Source organism: Petromyzon marinus, chromosome 59 (assembly GCF_048934315.1).
Source record: "Petromyzon marinus isolate PM22_M1 ecotype Great Lakes invasive population chromosome 59, UKy_Petmar_22M1.pri1.0, whole genome shotgun sequence".
NCBI classification, from domain to species: Eukaryota; Metazoa; Chordata; class Hyperoartia; order Petromyzontiformes; family Petromyzontidae; genus Petromyzon; species Petromyzon marinus.
Genome location: NC_133725.1, coordinates 18124105 through 18145216, shown reverse-complemented (window position 1 = coordinate 18145216; position 21112 = coordinate 18124105). Strand labels below are relative to the sequence as shown.

The following is a 21112-nucleotide window of genomic DNA, read 5'->3' as shown; positions in this document are numbered from 1 at the left end:
TTTTACAAGGCAGCAAGTCCGCATGAACCACAAATACCTGCTAACACCAGTGGCGAGGGATATCTGAGCCAGTGTTGGGACTCCCCTATGTCGACTTAGGCTGAAATGAATACAGGCAGTCTCGCTTAGCGCTCAAGTTGCCTATGTGGAGAAGTGAGCATTCAGGAAATCAGCGCGAAAAGGGTTATACCATTATATATGGGGATGACTTCTCGACAGCGTTATCTCTTATGAACAATAAATGAGGGCTTCATTGGAGTATCAGCGCTATTTTATAAGAGTAATAAAACAGATGGTAAACATTCCATCAAACGAATTTTTTTTTTTAATAATAGCATCAGGAAGTATTACGTACTGTACTCACCAGTGTAACCGCCATATGCTCACTCACCTCGACCGGCCTTATCACTGGCATGTTGACATTCCCAGACATTTTGGGGCTAAGGCAGAGAGACCAAGGAGGAGCAAACACGTCGGCGGACGAGTTTGTCTTTTAAAAATTGGCGAGCGCTGTGTGGCTCAGAGCGTACTGTGATAAAACTGAATATCAAATTAACCTTATGGCGGGACCCCGAGGTCCCGAATAAACGTAAGTCATTGGCTGAGCGAATGTAAATGAAGATGGTGTGGGTGCGTTTCCTAGGCCAGCGCTGCTGCGCATTCTACCACTCTGTTTAGGCTGTGCGGGGAATCGTGGTGTTGCCTTTGCTTGGGTGTGTGGGTGTCAGCCCATCTGTCCTATGTGTGTTTACCTGTGTATTAGGCACCTCACTTGCCATGTGCCATGGTGTTGTCTCCACCATCCGATGGCGAATGGCATGTCACAATGCGATTGAAGGCAGGATTTACGCTGGGAGGCGCTAACGTGCCCGTGCCATGTGCCCTTGCTCCCGTCGCAGTTGGAAATGCCGGAGAAAGAAATGCACCAGCTGTCCCGGGAGGTATCGACCCTGCGGGACAATCTGAGCAGGGCAAGAGCGCAGTTCGCCACCCTGCGTGGCGCACTGCGCCAGACAGAGAAGAGTCTCCATGAGATGCTGCACCAACTCAAGAAAAACCATGCTGAGGAGGTACTGTGGCCACCACCAACCCCCCTGTCCCCTTGTTACACGGAGCAGGGCTAAAATGAAACTTCGTTTGTCAAGATTTCGTTGATCTTACATTTACATGCAAATTTCATCAAGCCCTGCCCACTGACCCTTGAGCTACACCCATCTCAAACCTTTTTAACTCCCTGCCTTAGCAGCGCTCCCGCCATATATTTTTTCCTGCCTCGGCAGCTCTCCTGCCATATCCTTCACTTGATGACGATTGCTTGTGTTGCGATCGAAATGTCGTGATATTGTTATTATTTTTTTTATTATTTTTGTATCTACATGGCCTTACCGAAAGACCCAAATAACGTGTTCACGTTGTGAAGCTGCGTGGCACACAAGCAGAGATAACAAAACCTCAACATATTCGTCAATAACGCTGCAATGGATACTGCTTTGACTTCTCTGATGCGATGAAGGCCATTGCCTGAAACATCACCTTTTAGAAGCTCTGCCCTATTAAGTGCATCATTATTGATTCATGCGTTGAGTTTTTATTCAGAGTTACGATCTGAACGTCAAGGAAATGGCACATTAAATGAGTGCATCCTGGGAGGTAGCTAGGTGCCCCAGGGGTCAGACATGCTGTGCCAGCATGGCTGAGATGCCAGGATTGAATGTGGATTACAGCCGCCCAACCACAGTGATTAAACCGGATTCTCAAGCATAATGGTCTCAGTCTAGTTGCAAATGAGTGCACAAAAAAACCCATCGAATTATATTTTGGTTCCGTAATAAATTTTGCTAAATTCACTGTAGCGAGTGGTCCATGGTTTTATTCCCAATAATGTTGAAAATGAAAAGATAAAAGCAGATCAAACTAAATTTTTGTATCATAGCATCTCCCCACATAATGTGCATGTATTATGTTTTATTGATTAATACATCTGTACGGTGCTGACCAGCATGGGGAAGTATAGTCAAACACATTCCCATGACCGACATGGTGTGAGGAGGCGTTGTGAGTTATTTGTTTTGAATATTGACTCAATTTGAAGATGAACATTTGGGTGCAACGAGTTTCTTCATTATCTTATGATGAAGAACGTTGCCATGTTGTATGCACGCTTACCAATCGTTGATTGATGTATACAATGTATCATGGTTCTATTTTTTGACTTTCTATTATCATTCTAAATATTTTAAACGTGATTGTGGTATGTTCAATAAGACCACAGGTGTTTACCTTGCATATTTTTGAAGTTCTTGATTTGTTTACAATAGAATCTCAATTTCTTATTTTCATCTTGAAAAGCATCCACTGCACGTGTGCGTCCGTCTGCATGCGAGGCGCCTGTATGAGCGTCTCTGTACTCAATGCCCGTGTCTCCGCATTCTTATCTTGTCTCCCTCTGCATGTTCTGCCTTTGGCTATGTACATCTCTCTCCACATGCACTGTCTTTCCATAATGTGTCCAAATTTGTATGACTTGCTTGTGTCTTTGTGTGTATGTCTCTGCATCTGTAATTTATTTTCTTGTGCCTCCTGCCCATGTCTATAGTCTCTTATCTCTCTGTACAACTACATGCTCCGTGTGTCTGTATGTCTGTACCTGTCCTCATCTGCACGCTGCATGTGTCTGTGATGAAGGGATGCCCACCTATGCATGCACGTGCCTGTGACACTGTGCCCTTCTGCCCGTGAGCAGCTAATGGCACACTCGCAGGCCATCAACAGCCTGCAGGTGGAGTTGGAAGCAGTGCGGTGGGGCGAGCGCGAGGAGCAGCTGAGGCGTGAGCACGATGCGACTCTGCATCTGGCATACATAGAGCTGGCCGAATATCGTGCATCACATATGCACGACGATTCAGAGTACGACGCTCACGTTGTGCACATCACGATCCTCCAGAAGGTGAGGCCTCCACTCTCGCAACAGCCACCCCCCTTCTTGCAACAGCAATGTGTCCTGCCCAAGCCCACTTATTTTCTCAATATTTTGGATGAATGCTAAACAATTTATTAATATATTCAAATTACATGTTGTAATTACGTGTAATTTAGATGCTGCCCGTCTCCGCCCGCAGGCGCTGAAGGAGCGTGACGAGCTGCTGCGGCGCTCAGAAGCAGACCTGGTGGCGGCGCGGGAAGAGGCGCGAGAGCGCGGGACTGAAACCGAGCGGCTGGGCACCGAGGCCGCGGAGCTGAGAGCGAACATGCGCGACCTCTTTACCAACCAAGAGGTGCAGCAGACTGAGGTGGACAACCTGCGGCATGAAGTACTGGAGCTGCAGCAACGACTGCAGGAGGCTAACGCTTGCTGCGAGGAGACCGGTGGGTAGGGGCCTGTGCTCCAAAATCTTTCTGAATCCACGGACCCATTGAACACTAATTTTTGTCGAGCACTGTGCACCAATAACTTCTTTTTACGAGTTAAAACGAGTAATTCCTCGTTTTTACTTCATTTCCCACGTGGACCACTTCCGCTGTCTAACATAGGACTGCACTGGGTTTACTAACTGCTCTCTCACTAGGCCCTTCCTGTGCATATATTATTATTCTGGACCCTGTGTTTGCATGCAAGCTGGTGAATAGGTCTGAGGGACCTCAGACCTATTCTGTCTGCTACTACTCCCGCTGCTGGTACTCTTCCTCCTGAGCTGCTGCTCCTTCTCTGTCTGCTGCCACTGGTGGCTGTACTGTCTTCATCGCCATGGTTTTGTGTCCCTTCCGACAGGCAATTCTCTGGAGCAACAGACGGACTTTCTCAAGGCCGAGCTGGGAGTCTCCAGGGCAGAGGAGGCCGCGAGGGCACAGGAGGTGGTGCAGCTGCAGCACACACTTCAGCACACGGATGCTGAGATGGAGTGCATGCACGGCCAGATCGCCGGGCTGCAGCACCAGGTAACCAGAGCCTTATGCGGCAGCCGCCCCACCTCCATGTGTGTGCATGAGGCCTGTCCTCATCGCCTGAGCAGTGCACCATCGCATGTTCGAGAATGTTTTTTTAGGTAAAGTCACGTAGAAATAAGAAATAATAAAATTAATAATAAAAACCAAAGAATAATTCCTGCAGTCACGAAAGCTCCAAATTCAAGTTTCATGTTAGAGAATGGTTTGCAGAAGCATAAATCACATAACTACTTCTGAGAAATATTTAAGTGCCCTCTGGTACCCACCCAATAGGAGGAAATACTTTGATATCTGCCCTGCTATGGAGAGTAATGAGTAATGTTCATCACAAAACAGTCGGATCTTTGGTTTTCAGAGCTGGAACTTCGCTCGATGTAGTGTAAAGCCGACATTGTTTTCATGGGCTTTTCTGTGAAGTCATTGATGATCAGGCTGAGATCATTAACTCACTGCACATGTGAACCTGGCTTAATCACAGGTGGCTGAAACCTGAAGTGGTTATATAAGTAATATGGATGCAGCCAGGAAGGCAGACAGCCAGAATGTTTTTTTCGAATGTAGTATGATAATGCATTTCTATATGGCAAAATGTATAATTGTGACCACAGGATCGGTCCTCCCCTCATGGCTCTTAATTTTGTCTGCAGATATGTGAATGTTGGATGAGGTAATTACACTAGACAAGGCAATTCCTGACTAGGCCTTTAACTAATTCACTACCTCTCATAATTTGTCATGATTCAGAGTTGCGAATGTATTTTCTCACATTTTCATACTTTCAGTTAGAATAAATACAATTTAATTATAAAGTCAGCTGCAGTTTACAGGACTTTTTCTAAAATGTGATTGGCTTGCATTTGTTAGAGAAACAATATAGGCTTGCAGACACACAGCTATATGCACACCACAGAGTTTAAATGACTTAAGTGGTAATTATTTATCTGTTTGCAAGCCGGGCTTAATTACAGCTGGGTCTTTTCCAACCCAGAAAAGATTTCCACATTCTGCACACCATATTCAGTATACTTCCCCAGACATGAATCCAGCATTGTGGAACGTGTGCGTGCCTGTAGCTGAAGGAGTCGGAGGGGCACGTCCAGGCACTTGGGATGGAGAAGGCGCAGCAGCAGGACGCGCATCGGAAAGAGGCCTGCGAGCTGGCGACAGGGCTGGAGGAGGTCCGGCTCACCCTCACCGATGCTTTTAAGCAGTTCGAGCGCAACTCCAAGAAGGTATCGGCTCGCAAGGGCACGCGTGGTGAAGCCGCGATTGGCACTGAAGAGGGGCGCCACGGTGGCGAGATGTTAACTACCTCGCCTGTATGCAGGAGGTTGTGGGTTTGATCCCAACCCCGACACCTGTATATTTGGAGTTTGCATGTTCTCCCTGTGGTCACGTGGATTTTTTCCGGGTCCTCCGGTTCTTCCTCCACATTTAGAAACGTGCGTTTAGATTCTATAGCTGCAATACATTTCCACATGATAAGCCACTTCGTTGAACTTTCATTTGTGGGCAGGTCGCTTCTGAAAAAGAGCTATATAGTTCAGTAGGCCTTAGCTGGTAAAATAAAGATAATTAAAGTTTGAGTTTTAAGACATTTGTGGCAGCGTTCACAAGAGGAGGAGACCCTTGTGCGGCGAAATATTTATGATGATATACAACGTATTAATTTACTGTGATGAGCCTTCTGCACTCTGAACCAAGCTGTCCGAGTTTGATTACCAACCATGGCTAGCATTGGTGGCCAGTGAAATCTGACCCAGTCTTGGGTGTACCACTTCGTGCTGACCAGTGTGATGAAGTATGATCAATTAATTCCCATGACCGGTATGGCTCAGGGAAACTTTCATCCAGCAGTATCACAAAAACACATTCAGCGGTGGACGGATCATGGCTGTTCATGATGATGATGGTGATGATTACGATGGTAAAACGAACGTTGCCTGTATTAAGGCTCAGGAGGACGAGGACACAATCACTCGGCTGAGGGAGGAGCTCAAGGCGAGCAAGGAGGAGCTCGCAGCGAGTGAGGCGGAGCGCGCCAGTGCCCAGCCGGAGCTCTCCACCCCCCAACAGGGACTGTCGGCGCTGCAGGATCAGCTGACCACGTCCCAAGCTGAGAATGAGGACACTCTGCGTCAGGTAATGCTCCCAGCCTCGTTCCCACGGCCGCTGAGAACCCAGGCTCTCCTGGCCCCGGAACGGCCCAGGTCTGACCGTGACACAGCACTTGAGTCGTCAGGCTGTGTAGGGTCTGACCATCTGCTCCCCTCTGCTACGTGCATGTCCATGCCCTCCCTGTCCTGGTTTGGGAAGCGATTTTAATCTGACCTTTTAATGCAGATTTTGGGTTACTTAATCCATATATGTGGGCTTTTATAGGTGTAATCATGGGTTGTGTGCATGATGGTCTGACAAGATTGGGTGCATCCTGGGTGATTTGGTCAAACATGGTGTATGGACATCTGTGAAAAATATTTTCACAGCTCATCAGACTCCTCCAATATGAATAAAGATTCTGGTTCTAAATGTGTCTGTTGTTGCATCTGTATGTTCTACAATAACCGCACACAGTCGTTAAAATGCTTTTCTCTGTCCCTCTGCCTGTGGCCCAAGCAGCTGTTCGAAAGGAGCCAGGAGCTGGGATTCCTGCATGCGGGGATTCTTTGGTATCAGCGTATGCTGGCCGAGCTGCACACAGAGCTGGAGCAGTACCGCGAAAACGCACAGATCGGACGCTCACAGCTGCAGCATTTGGACATGCTGCGCCAGCAGAGCGAGGCGGAGGTGAGTACACTGCATTCGCACGTCGCAGACAAAGACTCCCCGTATAGCCTTAATAGACTGTTGGGGAAAGTACTGTTAGTGAGCAGCACCTATGAAGGCCGGCATGGCACACAAGGGGGTGATTGGCCAGCACCATGCCTCGCTGCCTTTGTCTCTCCAGTGGTGGTGTTTACACATCGCACCAGGTACTCATTTGAGGCTGGGTCGATCTAGGGGACGCCCAGGACCGGTTCACATAATCGTCACTGGTGTTGGCCATGAACGGGAATCGAACTCGGGTCGCCGCTTTCGAAGGCTAATCGCTACACTACCGCTCCCCACACATTCACTTTCATACACATAGACACGTGCGCGTGCATACACACACACTTATAGGCAAACACTTGCTCCAAGCCCCATCCTGAATTATTACATGTCGCGGAGGATTGCTCCACTGAACAAAATAGTGACGCGGTTCAATTTTCAAATGCGAGTTCGCGTTTAAAGTCAATGTTATAAAATATATATTTGATGGAAGCAGGTTCGTAAGTGCAGGTGTTTGTAAGTTGAGGACTGCCTATATACACACTTATTTTTCACACAGATGTGTATATGCGCACTGGGTTACTGAGCATCCTCTGTTTAGAGACTGTACCACATTACAATCCACCATCCCACCTCTAGTAAAAGTACCTACTACTACTAGAACATCTGCTCCCCTCTGCTACGTGCATCTCCATCCCCTCCCTATTTTTGGTTGGGAGGCAATTATAATCGGACATTTTAAAGTAGCTTTTGGGTTAATTAATCCATATATCTGGGCTTTTATAGGTGTTATCTTGGGTTGTATGGATGGTGGTCACCCATCCAAGTACCATAAAAGTTCAACCCTGCTTTTCTTCCAAGATCTTATAATATTGGGTGCATTCCGGGTCATTTGGTCATAGGTGGTGTGGTGTATGGACATCTGTGAAAAAGAGTTTCATAGCTTATCAGATTCCTTCATTTAAAATAAAGATACTAGTTCTGTATGTGTTTGTTGGATTTGTATGTTCTTTAACAACTGCACGCAGTCGTTAAAATGCTTAGCCATGTCCTTCTGCTGCCGTTTGTCCGTGGCCCATGCAGCTCATCGAAAAGAATGAGCACCTGGGATCCCTGCAGGCGGGGATTTTGGGTTACCAGCGTGTGGTGGCAGAGCTGCACGCTGAGCTGGCGCCATGCCAAGAAAACCTGCAGAGCATTCACTTTCAGCTCCAGGATCTGCAAGTGCTGCACCAGCAGAGTGAGGCGAAGGTGAGCAAGTGCTGTTAGCGAGCACCTATGAAGTCCGGCATGGCACAAACGCAGATATATACAGTAATACCATTATTTACGCCGTCCCGTTGTACGTACTTTCACTATTAACGTACTCAAGTCATTGATAGCCAATCGCATGTTATGTACTGTGGTACCTTGCCATAGCGTACTTGAGATTTACGAACTTTACTATAAAGACCCAAATAGTTTACGCTGGATGGCGACAGTAAGGCACCAGATGACGCCCAAGCGTTTGCATCTCTGACTACAGTAGTCACTTTCATGTGTACATGTGTAGTGACTAACTCAGAGACAGTAAGACTTTTAGGCGCTTCTTTTATTTAACGAGCACCATTGGGATAATACAGACACCCTACGTGGGTACACACTATTATCGTTGCTTGCCTATACAAAACACTAACCATCTAACACTGACAGCACTGAACGGAGACAGCGAACACCTATCTAGCAGCGTAATATCGAGTGAAGACGGCAGCGACGATGGCGACAAGACGACAGCGATGAGATGACAATGACGATGACGAGATGGTGACGACGACTATCTTAAATATACGAACAGCACGACGAGGATCCCACTTCCAGCAACAGCCACAAGGTCCCTCACAGGGGCCCTTCTTATACTCTCAGCGTGGCCTCGCTCCGCCACGGCCACGCCCCCTCTCTGGAACCTACTAGCGGGTTCCCGATGGCCCCCCCTCTGTGACCTTTCCCCTAGATGTCCCCCTCTCGTGTCTATCGTGGCCTGCTGACGTGGGTACTACCATACACCGCAGTTACCCTTTTTTACCAGCAGCCAGCGCTATGCCACTACACATACTCTATCAATATTTTTTCCCCACATACCAGATTTATGGTGAATATTTTTCAAGTGTAAACTAATTTTACATGATAAACAACTAATAATACACGTAGTATAATAGACAAATATATCAATAATATGGCAGTCCTCGACTTACGAACGCATTTAGTTCCTGAGGCCCATTCATAAGTCGGAACGGTTCGTAAGTCGGAATACAATAATGTGCGATATTTAAATTCCCATATTGTCAGTGTTATAAAATGTGTTAAGGTTCAACAAAAGAGTTAAACTCGTAAATAAGAAATCATGTACATTTGCATTAACACTAAAAATATAGTGTATCGTAAGTAATACATAAAATGTAGTAAAAATAATTTTTTTTCACTCACCGCTTTTAAATCACAAGCGTGCTCACCGCTACACTTCCGATCCGCACAAAGATCCACCGTGTAGCTGTAATAGGCTGTTGGGGCACGTGCTGTTAGCGATAGCCTATGAAAGCCAGCACGGCATGCGAGGGGTTGTGTGCCAGCACCACACCCAGCTGCATTTGTGTCCCGAGTGGTGATGTTTATAAAGCGCGCTAGGTGCTCATTTGAGGCCGAGTTGACCTACGGGAGGCCCAGGAATGGTTCAGATAATCGTCACTGGTGTTGGCCGTGAGTTGGAATTGAACTTGGGTCGGTGGGTTTGTAGCGTAGCGCGTGAACTGCAACACTACCGCTCCCCACACAATCACTTTCACATATACGCACATGTGCGCGTGCACGAGGCTGACTCATGACATCTTGTGGAGGATCGCAGCACTGAACAAAATAGTTCTGTGGTTCAGTTTGGAAGTGCAAGTTCGCGTTTTAAAGTCAATGGTATCCAAAAATTAATACATTTCATAGAAACAGATTCGGAACTCGGGTATCCGTAAGTCGGGTCTCCGTAAGTATGGTGTTCCTAAGTCGAGGACTGTATGTATACACTTATTTTTCACACTGATGGTTGTACAGAATGGATGCGCACTAGGTTACTGAGCATTCTCTGTTTAAGGACTGTACCACGTTACGATCCACCATCCCACCTCTAGTAGAAGTACCTACGACTACTAGACCATCTGCTCCCCTCTGCTACATGCATCTCCATCCCCTCCCTCTTTTTGGTTGGGAAGCGATCTTAATCTATTATTTTAATCCAGATTTGGAGTTAATTAATTCCTAAAAAATGTTTAACATAAAACTTTCGTGACTGCAGGAATTCATATTCTTGATTCTTTCGGTAAAATCACGTACTTTTTTTTAATAATATAAAAAACCCACGACGTTTCGATTGCAACACAAGCGGTCTTCATCATGCTTTTATAGGTGTTATCTTGGTTTGTATTGATGGTGGTTGCCCATCCAAGCATTTGAAGTTCAACCATGCTTTTCTTCCAAGATCTGAGATGATTGGATGCATTTCGGTTTATTTGGTCAAAGGTGGTCTATGGACATCTGTGTAAAAGAGCTTCGTAGGTCATTACATTACTCAATTATAAATAAAGATCCTGGTTGTGTGTGTTATTATACCTGTATGTTCTGCAATAACCTCACGCAGTCGTTAAAATGCTTTCCTGTGTCCCTCTGCCGCCATTTGCCCGTGGCCCACGCAGCTCATTGACAGGAATTGGAAACTGGAATCTCTGCAGGCAGAGATTCAGTGGTATCAACGTGTAGTGGCGGAGCTGCACGCTGAGCTGGCGCCCTACCGCGACAACGAGCAGAGTGCACACTCGGAGCAGCAGCATCTGCAGAGCGAGGTGGAGGTGAGTGCACAGCACTCGCGCATCGCACACACACACACACACGTATATAATTTGCGTTTAACGTAAATAATAGATTCATGCACACACGATTCAGTGTATTATGATAATGATGAGCTGGTCTAACCATCACGTTAAGCCGTCATGGTCCCCGTTTACAAATACAGACAATTTCATTATTGCTGGACACAGTGATAACGATGAGAATGATTTAGCACCTTTCTGTACACCGGGGCATCTCAGAGCGCTTTACATCACATCTCATCTCAACACGTGTGAAAGGGCACCCCCAATGACAGATGTCCTGTGGGCACAAGGTGACTCAGCACCTGGTGTGCAATTGGCATTTGTCTGCCAGTAGGGGGTGCTGATTGTTGTGTGTAATCCCAGTTGAGCTGGTAGAAGTACTGAGTTGTGTGTAGTGTCTAATGGGTCAGTATGTCCACAGCTTGTCACGGTTGAGGAGGAAGAGGACATCTCTGGCTGCTCACTGGAGCCCGGCATTCAAGAAGCCTCCCAAGACCTGCCCCCCCAGGCCTCGAACACCCTCTGAGCATCTCACAGCCCCCCACACTTCCAGCACCACCCACCCCCACCAGCACCTCCCATTCCTTACAAGGCGTCGCGTTTTAATAATAAATATTTGTATCTAATACTATCGCCTCGTCTCAATTCTTTTGAGTGTTTGGGACACGCGAGTGGCTCACATTTATAATGCTAAGGGCTGTCTACATCCACAGTGTGGCTGTTGCGGAGCTTCTAGAAACCAAATGTGAGGCAGAGTTCTGTGTCCCTTGGGTAATGCCAGCCCTCCAAGGGGTTTGCACTGAGTTTGAGTTGGGGGCGACAAGCACAAGGTTGTGGAGGTGGTGATGGTGGTGGAAATTTAGGAGGATGGCAAGGAGGAGATGCCCATCAATAAACTAGTTGGCCACGGTGAAGCCAGCAACCATAGTCGTTCCTACGTCCCCTGATGTGAGCGGCAGTGCTGGAGGGCAGTTCCACAGTCTCAGACGGACGTGGAAACTCATTACCATAATCGCACAGTTATCTTACCTTGGGCAAAGTATTTCAACCAAGAGATTCAGATAGAAATCATCTGTGTGAATAATGTAATTTCTAAAGCAATAATTACCTTCTATATTATATCCCATATAAATATATAAAATTAAGATGATGCTGAAATTGTGATGTTTGCCTAATATGTGAAACTGCCCTACATGTAGTGCCAAACACTGACGCTCTGAAAAATATTTCTGCAGCAAATCTGTAGCCCTATCCCTAACTCCAAGCCTGAATAGACTATGGAATATATGAAAACTCAATGTCCAATTCACAAATTCGGAGGCATCATCACAGCGATGCACCAACTCTACTTCTTACACAATGATCTGGCTCAACCACCTCAATCCAATATAGTTGTTGCTCTACATAAACGTCGACCATACGAAGAACATGACTCCAACCCCTGTTCGTCCCCTTGTGCTAATTCATTGCTCAAGACAATGCGTTTCCATGTAGTTCTCCCCTCTTCGGGTTTTGAGAGATCCTTCTTCCCATGATGTGTCCCCAGGTTGTGTACGTCACAGATGGCAACTCTTATCCTCGTACATGGACGGTCACGTTGCGTCCCTTGTCTCCTCCCATCACCCATCACATGCCATCCCTCCCCCCCCACCCCAATGTAATCACTCAAAACCAACTGTGATTGACTGCAGCAGTGTTTTTAACAGACACCAGTCGTGTTACGGCTATTGGTGTTGTTATCGTTTATTGTAATAAACGCATTGCCTCCAGGAGAAGTCTCGCTCTACGTTCATACCCACAACACAGGCGCAAAATACATTACAGAAGTTATGTTAAGCAGCAGCAAAGTTTGAGTGATAGCTCATCTGACACTGACTCCTCTCACAACGACCAACTTTCCGAATACTCATTCAGTAATAAGACTCTTAAATTGACGGAGAAAGCTCTCGTCAGAATCCCCTATTTTGATCCACACAATAGGAACAGAAACATACACTCATATCACAACAGTCGAAGTGGAGGCAATGATCAGAGGTCTGAGGAAGTTGGACGAGAAAACAAGTGCTGAAAAGAAGGTTACATGAATATTCTATACCATGGGTAAAGTCGCTACCATACAAGGTTAGGAATTATTTCAAACAACTCAGCCTAACAGTGATTACGAAGTTTGGAGAATATTCAACACTGAGGGGTTTAATGCTGCCAAATTTATGTCCCAGTGCGTAAACGAGGAGTGTATTACGCAGGTGATGTTGATCAATACCACGAAGGTGACAAAATGTTCAAGATTGTTTTTTTTAATCCTTGAGTTCAGAGATTACAGAAATTGTGGGAATGGTTTTGGACCCAGAGACGGCCTCCTTACACCACATACAGAATAGGGTTCACACGGCATGGCTATATATATATAATTCGGACAAAACACAGGGAGAGAGATAATGCACCCCGCCATCTAGAGGTAAGTAAAAATCACGTGAGCAGCTACAGCACCTCACATCAAGCCCCACAATACAGAGAGGAGCAAGCACCCACGAACTACCAACATAATTACACGCAGAGATGGCAAGGTAGCAATCCAGCGAGAGAGGGGCACACCAATCCGAGGCAACCACAGCACACAAAGACAGGTAATTATTGGAATCTCAAGGTGTGGAAGCCAAGAGCGGAATCATACCAGCACCCCATGCCACGACAAACTCAAGGTTAAACACAATCTGCCCATTCTCCCTTCGATACCCCCACCCGGCTATACCAGGAGGGAGTAGAGAAACAGGAAAGGAAACAAAAATGGACTCAACTCAGATACAAAATGTGGCACAAACACGTGGTGAATCACCCACATTAATTGAGAATGAGCTGCCAGTGAGAGCACTGCCCACTGAATTACTGAAAAATAAAAGTTTTTCATCCAAAGGCCGATGCCTGCATTCCTCAGGGCGTGTCCCTGTAGCACGTTCCTCTGCCCCATCCATCGTACAATCATGCAAATCCGCGAGACAATGGGCGACTTTTCCAATTACCTGGCGATTAGGTTTTACTCCCCATCCCTGCGGTTTATCATCTCCTGTCGGATGTAGATCGGAGTGCTGAAATGGGGGAAGATTCACAATGGATCGGGAATTATGTTGAAACCCAGCATACCCAAAAGCACAAAAGGGGGGAGGACCCAACGGGGCACGGAATCGAATCGACTCATCGAGTTAAATGTACGGATCAATGAGTGGTGGCCCACTTTACTCCAGTGACCTGGGTGCTGCTACGGGGTCCACTTTCTGCCCCGCCTCCTTTCCCCCCCCCCCCTCTCTCCCCCCTACTGTCGATTCCTATATAACCTCGTGCCACGGCAGATCTCTCGCCTACTTCAGCAGTTTTTTCTTGCTGTGGTTGTCCCACCTGATGGGAGGGACTTGATCACATCAGCCGCGTCACAGGAAGTAAGATGTGGGGATGGCTGTCATTTTTAAAGGGGTCTGAGTAATTGACCATACACAAGGAATCGGTTATAATCGACTTGGTAATCGAATCGTTCCAGCTTTAGTATTCGCGCATATAATACACTAGCTATTCTAGATTTAAAGCTTTCGTGACTGCTAGGATCCATACTCTTTGGTTCTATTGGGTAAAGTCACGTAGGTGAAAATAAAATAACAAAAAATCACGACGTTTCGGCCACAACACAAGCGGCCTTCATCAGGTGAAGGGACGCTACTGTCTGGAGGACAGCGCTGGAGTGGAAGAAGCCACGCTTAGATCACGACCTTTAAGCTGTGTGAGAAGAAAAACACCAAGCGCCTTGACAATGGAATTAGCATATAATTTAGCATTGAAATGGCTAATTGAAATAGCTAAGTTAAAGTATACACATCCGCAGAGGTACCCCTTGACAAAGGAATTAGCATAGAAGTTAGCATTGAAATATCTGAGTGATTAGCTTGTAACTGGTCACAGAAATATCTATGTTAAAGTGGCGTACAATTCTCGAACTCACCCACTCAACTACTAAAGCCACCCACCAACCCACTCATAAACCCGCTCACCCTGCCATGCACTCAATTTCTAATCAACCCACTCACGCACACACCCACTCACTCACTCAACCACTCATCCACGCACCCACCTACACATGCACTCACTAACTCACTCACCCACCCACCCAACCTACCCACCCACTCACCTCACCCACCCACTCACTCAGTGACCAACTCACGCTCCAACCCACCCACTCACACTGTGACCCACTCAATCTCCCAACAACTCACCCAGCCCCTCACCTACTTACTTAACCACCCATTCACTCACCGACCGACGCACTCACCGCCCACTCACCCAACTGTAAACTAAAATTTAACTATTTTAATTTTAACAGGAAAGGCCCACGGAGCTATATAGATTTTTTTCATAAGCGACGCGGCCACAAATGACTGCTCAAGTAAGTTATTGAGTGCGTGTGTAGGTGGGTGCATGGATGAGTGGTTGAGTGAGTGGGTGTGTGCGTGAGTGCGTTGATTAGAAATTGAGTGCATGGTAGGGTGAGCGGGTTTGTGAGTGGGTTGGTGGGTGGCTTTAGTAGTTGAGTGGGTGAGTTCGAGAACAGCCAAAACCTCGAAATGCATGTTTCTAAATATGGAGAGAAAACCCGGAGGACTCGGGAGAAAAATCCATGCAACCACAAGGAGAACATGCACACTCCAAATATACAGGCGTCATAATCGAGATCGAACCCACAAGCTCCTGTACAAAAGGCGAGGTAGTTAATATCTCACCACCATGGCGCTCCACTTTCTTGACTCAGTCACCCACTCACCCACCCATTCAGCCACCTACCCACTCAAACACCCACCCACTCAAAAACCCGCACCTTGCCACCAACTCAACCACTTACCGACGCATCCACTTGCACACCCACCCATCCACCCACTCAATCTCTAACTCGCACACTCACCAGTCCACCCGCTCACCCAGCTACTTACCTACTCACCCACTCACCCTGCCACCCACTCACCCTGCCGCCCACTCAACCTCTAACCGACCTACCGACCCAACCAGCCACCCACCCCCTAAAGTAAACTACTTTTTATTTCACCAGGTAAGACCCATTGAGCTATATAGACCCTTTTCAGAATCGGCCTGGCTACAAATGATAGATAAACGAAGTGGCTTATCACATACATTTATTGCAGCCAAATCCTCAAAAGGCATGTTGATTCTAAATGCAGCGGAAAGGACCCGGAGCAGGAAGCGCTGCCAGGTCTCTGGAAGCATGGAGTAGGTAAGAGAAGCCTATGTTCTGAAGAACCGTTCATGTTCTGAACTGTTATTAATAAAAATTGAGAAGATTGGATCAGTTGCACTTTTTTTTGGAATACTTGATGCGGCCCAGCCTCACCCAGACTCTACCTCCAGCGGCCCCCAGGTAAGTTGAGTTTGAGACTCCTGCTCTGAACGCATGTTTCTAAATATGGAGGGAAAAACTGGAAGACCTGGAGAACAATCCACGCGACCACGGGAGAGAGAGAGACATGCAAACTCCAAATATACAGGCGTCAGGGTCCGGATCGAACCCACGACCTCTTGCATACCAGGTGAAGGAGTTAACATCCCACCACCCTTATGTACCAGGTTACACAGTCACGGACTCAAATGAAGACACAGTCCCTTCATTTAACAGTCTGTTCGATAAAGAAGTGCTGTTAGCGAGCACCTATTAAGGCTAGCATGCCACACGAGGAGGTGGGTGGTCAGTTTTACCCAGGATAGCCCTACTGGCTCTTTTCAGGAGGGTTCTACCACATTTCCCAGCAATGATTACTAGGCACAGTATATTCCAACTGGGTAATTTGCGGGCAATTGTATTTAATTCGGTTAATCTGGTCCATGACGCTGGGATCTTCAACGTCCACTGAAGCAGACGGCACATGGTGTCTTTGCGGTGAACACGCCTGTAGCATTAAACAGGGCGGCCGCTGGATTCAAACCGCGAACATCTACGACAAGCGGCACACGTACAACTGCTACAGACACACGCCGAGTGTGTAATCATTCAATATGTGAGTGATTACACGCAACATTGTTGTGTGATTAAACACAACGTCGTTGTGTGTAATCACACACAAAAATATTGATGAGACGCAACGACGTTGTGTTGAGTGTAATCACAAACAACAACGTTGTGTTGAGTGTAATCACAAACAACGACCTTGTGTTGAGTGTAATCACTCACAACGACGTTGTGTTTAGTGTAATCACTAACAACGACGTTGTGTTGAGTGTAATCACTTACAACAACAACGTTGTGTTGAGTGTAATCACAGGCAACAATGTTGATGACACACAGCGTCCAACAGAGGGCGTCGTAGTCGTGCCATGGGGAGGCGGCGAGTGATGAACGCCACTGCGGCGCCGCAAAGAGATCAGAGCCGTGATATTTATTTATTTGTACACTGGAGGAGGAATCCGATGAGCTACGAAGTTCTTTATCACAAACGTCCAGCGTCTTGGCCGTCACGATAGAACGAGGCCGATAAACGTGGAGGTATAAATGAGGGTGATGCTAAGTCGGTGTGCCGTGCCCTAAGTGAGGTTGCCATGGGCGTGTGCGTTGGCCGTGTCAGGAGCGGGTTAGGAGGACGAGGCAAGGGGTGAGGAGGACGAGGTGAAGGGTAAGAAGAACGAGGTCAGGAGGTGAGGTGTGAGGAGGACGAGGAGAAGGGTGAGGAGAACGAGGAGTGAAGAGAACGAGGGGTGAGGAGGACGAGGGGTGAGGAGGACGAGGGGTGAGGAGGACGACGGGTGAGGAGGACGACGGGTGAGGAGGTGAGGAGCAGGGTGCGGTGGACGAGCGAGGGGTGAGGACGGGGGGTGAGAAGAAAAACGAGGTGTGGGGGTGAGGACGAGGGTTGAGGAGAGGGAGGGGTGAAGAGAGCGAGGGGTGAGGAGAGCGAGGGGTGAGGAGGACGAGGGGTGAGGAGGAAGAGGTGAGGGGTAAGAAGAACGCGGTGTGGGTGAGAAGGACGAGGTGAGGGGTGAAGCGGGCGAGGCGTGAGGATGACGAGGCGCGGGGTGGACGAGGTGAGGTGAGGGGTGAGGAAGACGAGCTGAGGGGTGAGGAGAACGAGGGGTGAGGAGGACAATGGGTGAGGAGGACAATGGGTGAGGAGGACGAGGGGTGAGGAGGGTGAGGTCAGGGGTGAGTAGGACGAGTCGAGTGGTGAGGAGGACAAGATGAGGGGTAAGAAGAACGAGGTGTGGGGTGAGGAGGACGAGGCAAATGGTGAGGACAGCGAGGGGAGGGGAGGACGAGCTAAAGGTGAGGAGGACGAGGGAGAGGTGAGAGGTGAGGAGGACGAGGTGAGCGGTGAGGACGACGACGGGTGAGGAGGACGAGCTGAGGTGAGAGGGGAGGACGAGTCTAGGGGTGAGGAGGATGAGGTAAAAGGTGAGGCAGACGAGGGGTGAGGAGGACGAGGGGTGAGGAGAACGAGGGGTGAGGAGGACGAGGGGTGAGGAGGACGAGGGGTGAGGAGGACGAGGCGAGGGGTGAGGAGAGCGAGGGATGAGGAGGTGAGGAGCAAGGTGCGGTGGACGAGCGAGGGGTGAGGACGGGGGGTGAGAAGAAAAACGAGGTGAGGACGAGGGTTGAGGAGAGCGAGGGGTGAAGAGAGCGAGGGGTGAGGAGAGCGAGGGGTGAGGAGGACGAGAGGTAAGGAGGTGAGGGGTGCGAACGACGAGTCGAGGGGTGAGGAGGAAGAGGTGAGGGGTAAGAAGAACGCGGTGTGGGTGAGAAGGACGAGGTGAGGGGTGAGGTGGGCGAGGCGTGAGGATGACGAGGCGCGGGGTGCGGTGGACGAGGTGAGGTGAGGGGTGAGGAAGACGAGCTGAGGGGTGAGGAGAACGAGGGGTGAGGAGAACGAGCGGTGAGGAGGACAATGGGTGAGGAGGACGAGGAGTGAGGAGGGTCAGGTGAGGGGTGAGTAGGACGAGTCGAGTGGTGAGGAGGACAAGATGAGGGGTAAGAAGAACGAGGTGTGGGGTGAGGAGGACGAGGCAAATGGTGAGAACAGCAAGGGGAGGGGAGGACGAGGAGTGAGGACGAGCTAAGGGTGAGGAGGACGAGGCGAGGGAGAGGTGAGGGGTGAGGAGGACGACGGGTGAGGAGGACGAGCTGAGGTGAGAGGACGAGTCGAGGGGTGATGAGGACGAGGTAAAAGGTGAGGCGGACGAGGGGTGAGGAGAGCGATGGGTGAGGAAGATGAGGCGAGGGGTGAGGGGTGAGGGGTGAGGAGGACGAGGGGTGAGGAGGATGAGGTGAGGGGTGAGGAAGACGAGCTGAGGGGTGAGGAGGACGAGGGGTGAGGAGGACGAGCTGAGGGGTAAAGCGGATGAGGTGAGGGGTGAGGAAGACGAGGTGATGGGTGAGGATGATGTGAGGGGTGTGGACGAGGTGAAAGGTCAAGCGGACGACCTGAGGGGTGAGGACGAGGTGAGGAAGACGAGCTGAGGGGTGAGGAGGACGAGGTGAGGAGGACGAGGGGTGAAGAGGACGAGCTGAGGAGGACGAGGTGAGGGGTGAGGAGGACGAGGTGAGGGTGAGGAGGATGAGCTGAGGGGTAAAGATGACGAGGCAAGGGGTGAGGAGGACGAGGCGAGGACGAGGTGAGGGGTGAGGAGGACGAAGTGAGGGGTGAGTACGAGGCGAGGGGTGAGGAGAACGAGGGGTGAGGAGGACGAGGCGAGGGGTGAGGTGAAGAGGACGAGCTGAGGAGGACGAGGTGAGGGGTGAGGAGGACGAGGTGAGGGGTGAGGAGGACGAAGTGAGGGGTGAGGAGAACGAGGGGTGAGGAGAACGAGGGGTGAGGAGGACGAGGCGAGCGGTGAGGAGGAGGCGAGGGGTGAGAACGAGGGTTGAGGAGGACGAGGCGATGGGTGAGGAGGACGAGGTGATGGGTGAGGACGAGGTGAGGAGAGCGAGGGGTTAGAGAAGGACGAGGTGAGGGTGAGGAGGATGAGCTAAGGGGTAAAGATGACGAGGCAAGGGGTGAGGACGAGCCGAGGACGAGGTGAGGGGTGAGGACGAAGTGAGGGCGAGGTGAGGGGTGAGGAATACGAGCTGAGGGATGAGAAGAACGAGGTGAGGGGCGAGGAGGACGAGGTGAGGGGTGAGAACGAGGGGTGAAGGAGAACGGGGTGAGGAGGACGAGGCGAGATGCGAGGACGGGGTGAGGACGAGGTGAAGGGTGAGGTGGAGGTGATGTTTGATTCGTGACAAAACATGTAATAAAGTTATTAATAACAATCTGAATTATAGTCAATTATTCACGTCTACTACATAGAGTGCAGGTAGCCGCGTGAGGATGAGGTGAGAACGAGGTGAGGGGTAACGACGAGGTGAATAGAACGAGAGGCGAGGGGAGAGAACGAGGTGAGGGTTGAGGACGACGGGTGAGGTGGACGAGGTGAGGGGTGAGGATGAGTCGAGGGGTGAGGAGGACGAGGTAAAACGTGAGGCAGACGAGGGGTGAGGAGGACGATGGGTGAGAAAGATGAGGCGAGGGGTGAGGAGGACGAGGGGTGAGGAGGATGAGGGGTGAGAAGGACGAGTTGAGGGGTGAGGAGGATGAGGTGAGGGGTGAGGAAGACGAGCTGAGGGGTGAGGAGTACGCGGGGTGAGGAGGACGAGCTGAGGGGTAAAGCGGATGAGGTGAGGGGTGAGGAAGACGAGGTGATGGGTGAGGATGAGGTGAGGGGTGTGGACGAGGTGAAAGGTCAAGCGGACGACGTGAGGGGTGAGGACGAGGTGAGGAAGACGAGCTGAGGGGTGAGGAGGACGAGGTGAGGAGGACGAGGGGTGAAGAGGACGAGCTGAGGAGGACGAGGTGAGGGGTGAGGAGGACGAGGTGAGGGTGAGGAGGATGAGCTGAGGGGTAAAGATGACGAGGCAAGGGGTGAGGAGGACGAGGCGAGGACGAGGTGAGGGGTGAGGAGGACGAAGTGAGGGTGAGGAGGATGAGCTGAGGGGTAAAGATGACGAGGGAAGGGGTGAGGAGGACGAGGCGAGGACGAGGCGAGGGGTGAGGAGAACGATGGGTGAGGAGGACGAGGCGAGGGGTGAGAACGAGGGTTGAGGAGGACGAGGCGATGGGTGAGGAGGACGAGGTGATGGGTGAGGACGAGGTGAGGAGAGCGAGGGGTTAGAGAAGGACGAGGTGAGGGTGAGGAGGATGAGCTGAGGGGTAAAGATGACGAGGCAAGGGGTGAGGACGAGGCGAGGACGAGGTGAGGGGTGAGGAGGACAAAGTGAGGGCGAGGTGAGGGGTGAGGAATACGACCTGAGGGATGAGAAGGACGAGGCGAGGGGTGAGGAGGAGGCGAGGGGTGAGAACGAGGGTTGAGGAGGACGAGGCGATTGGTGAGGAGGACGAGGTGATGGGTGAGGACGAGGTGAGGAGAGCGAGGGGTTAGAGAAGGAC

The 21112-nt window shown here is 49.7% G+C and overlaps 1 protein-coding gene and 1 long non-coding RNA gene across 2 annotated transcripts; both read left to right on the top strand.

Moving 5' to 3' along the window:
* The first annotated feature begins 2456 nt into the window (after positions 1–2456).
* LOC142905797 (uncharacterized) lies at positions 2457–4996 on the top strand. Its single transcript, XM_076052931.1, has 2 exons — positions 2457–3366; positions 3770–4996. The coding sequence occupies exons 1-2, from the start codon at positions 3036–3038 to the stop codon at positions 4045–4047; spliced, it is 609 nt and encodes a 202-aa protein (XP_075909046.1). The 5' UTR covers positions 2457–3035; the 3' UTR covers positions 4048–4996.
* A 5474-nt stretch (positions 4997–10470) lies between these two features.
* On the top strand, positions 10471–11272 carry LOC142905796 (uncharacterized). Its single transcript, XR_012929803.1, has 2 exons — positions 10471–10622; positions 11068–11272. It is a non-coding gene; the product is annotated as an uncharacterized LOC142905796 (long non-coding RNA).
* The last annotated feature ends 9840 nt before the right edge of the window (positions 11273–21112 follow it).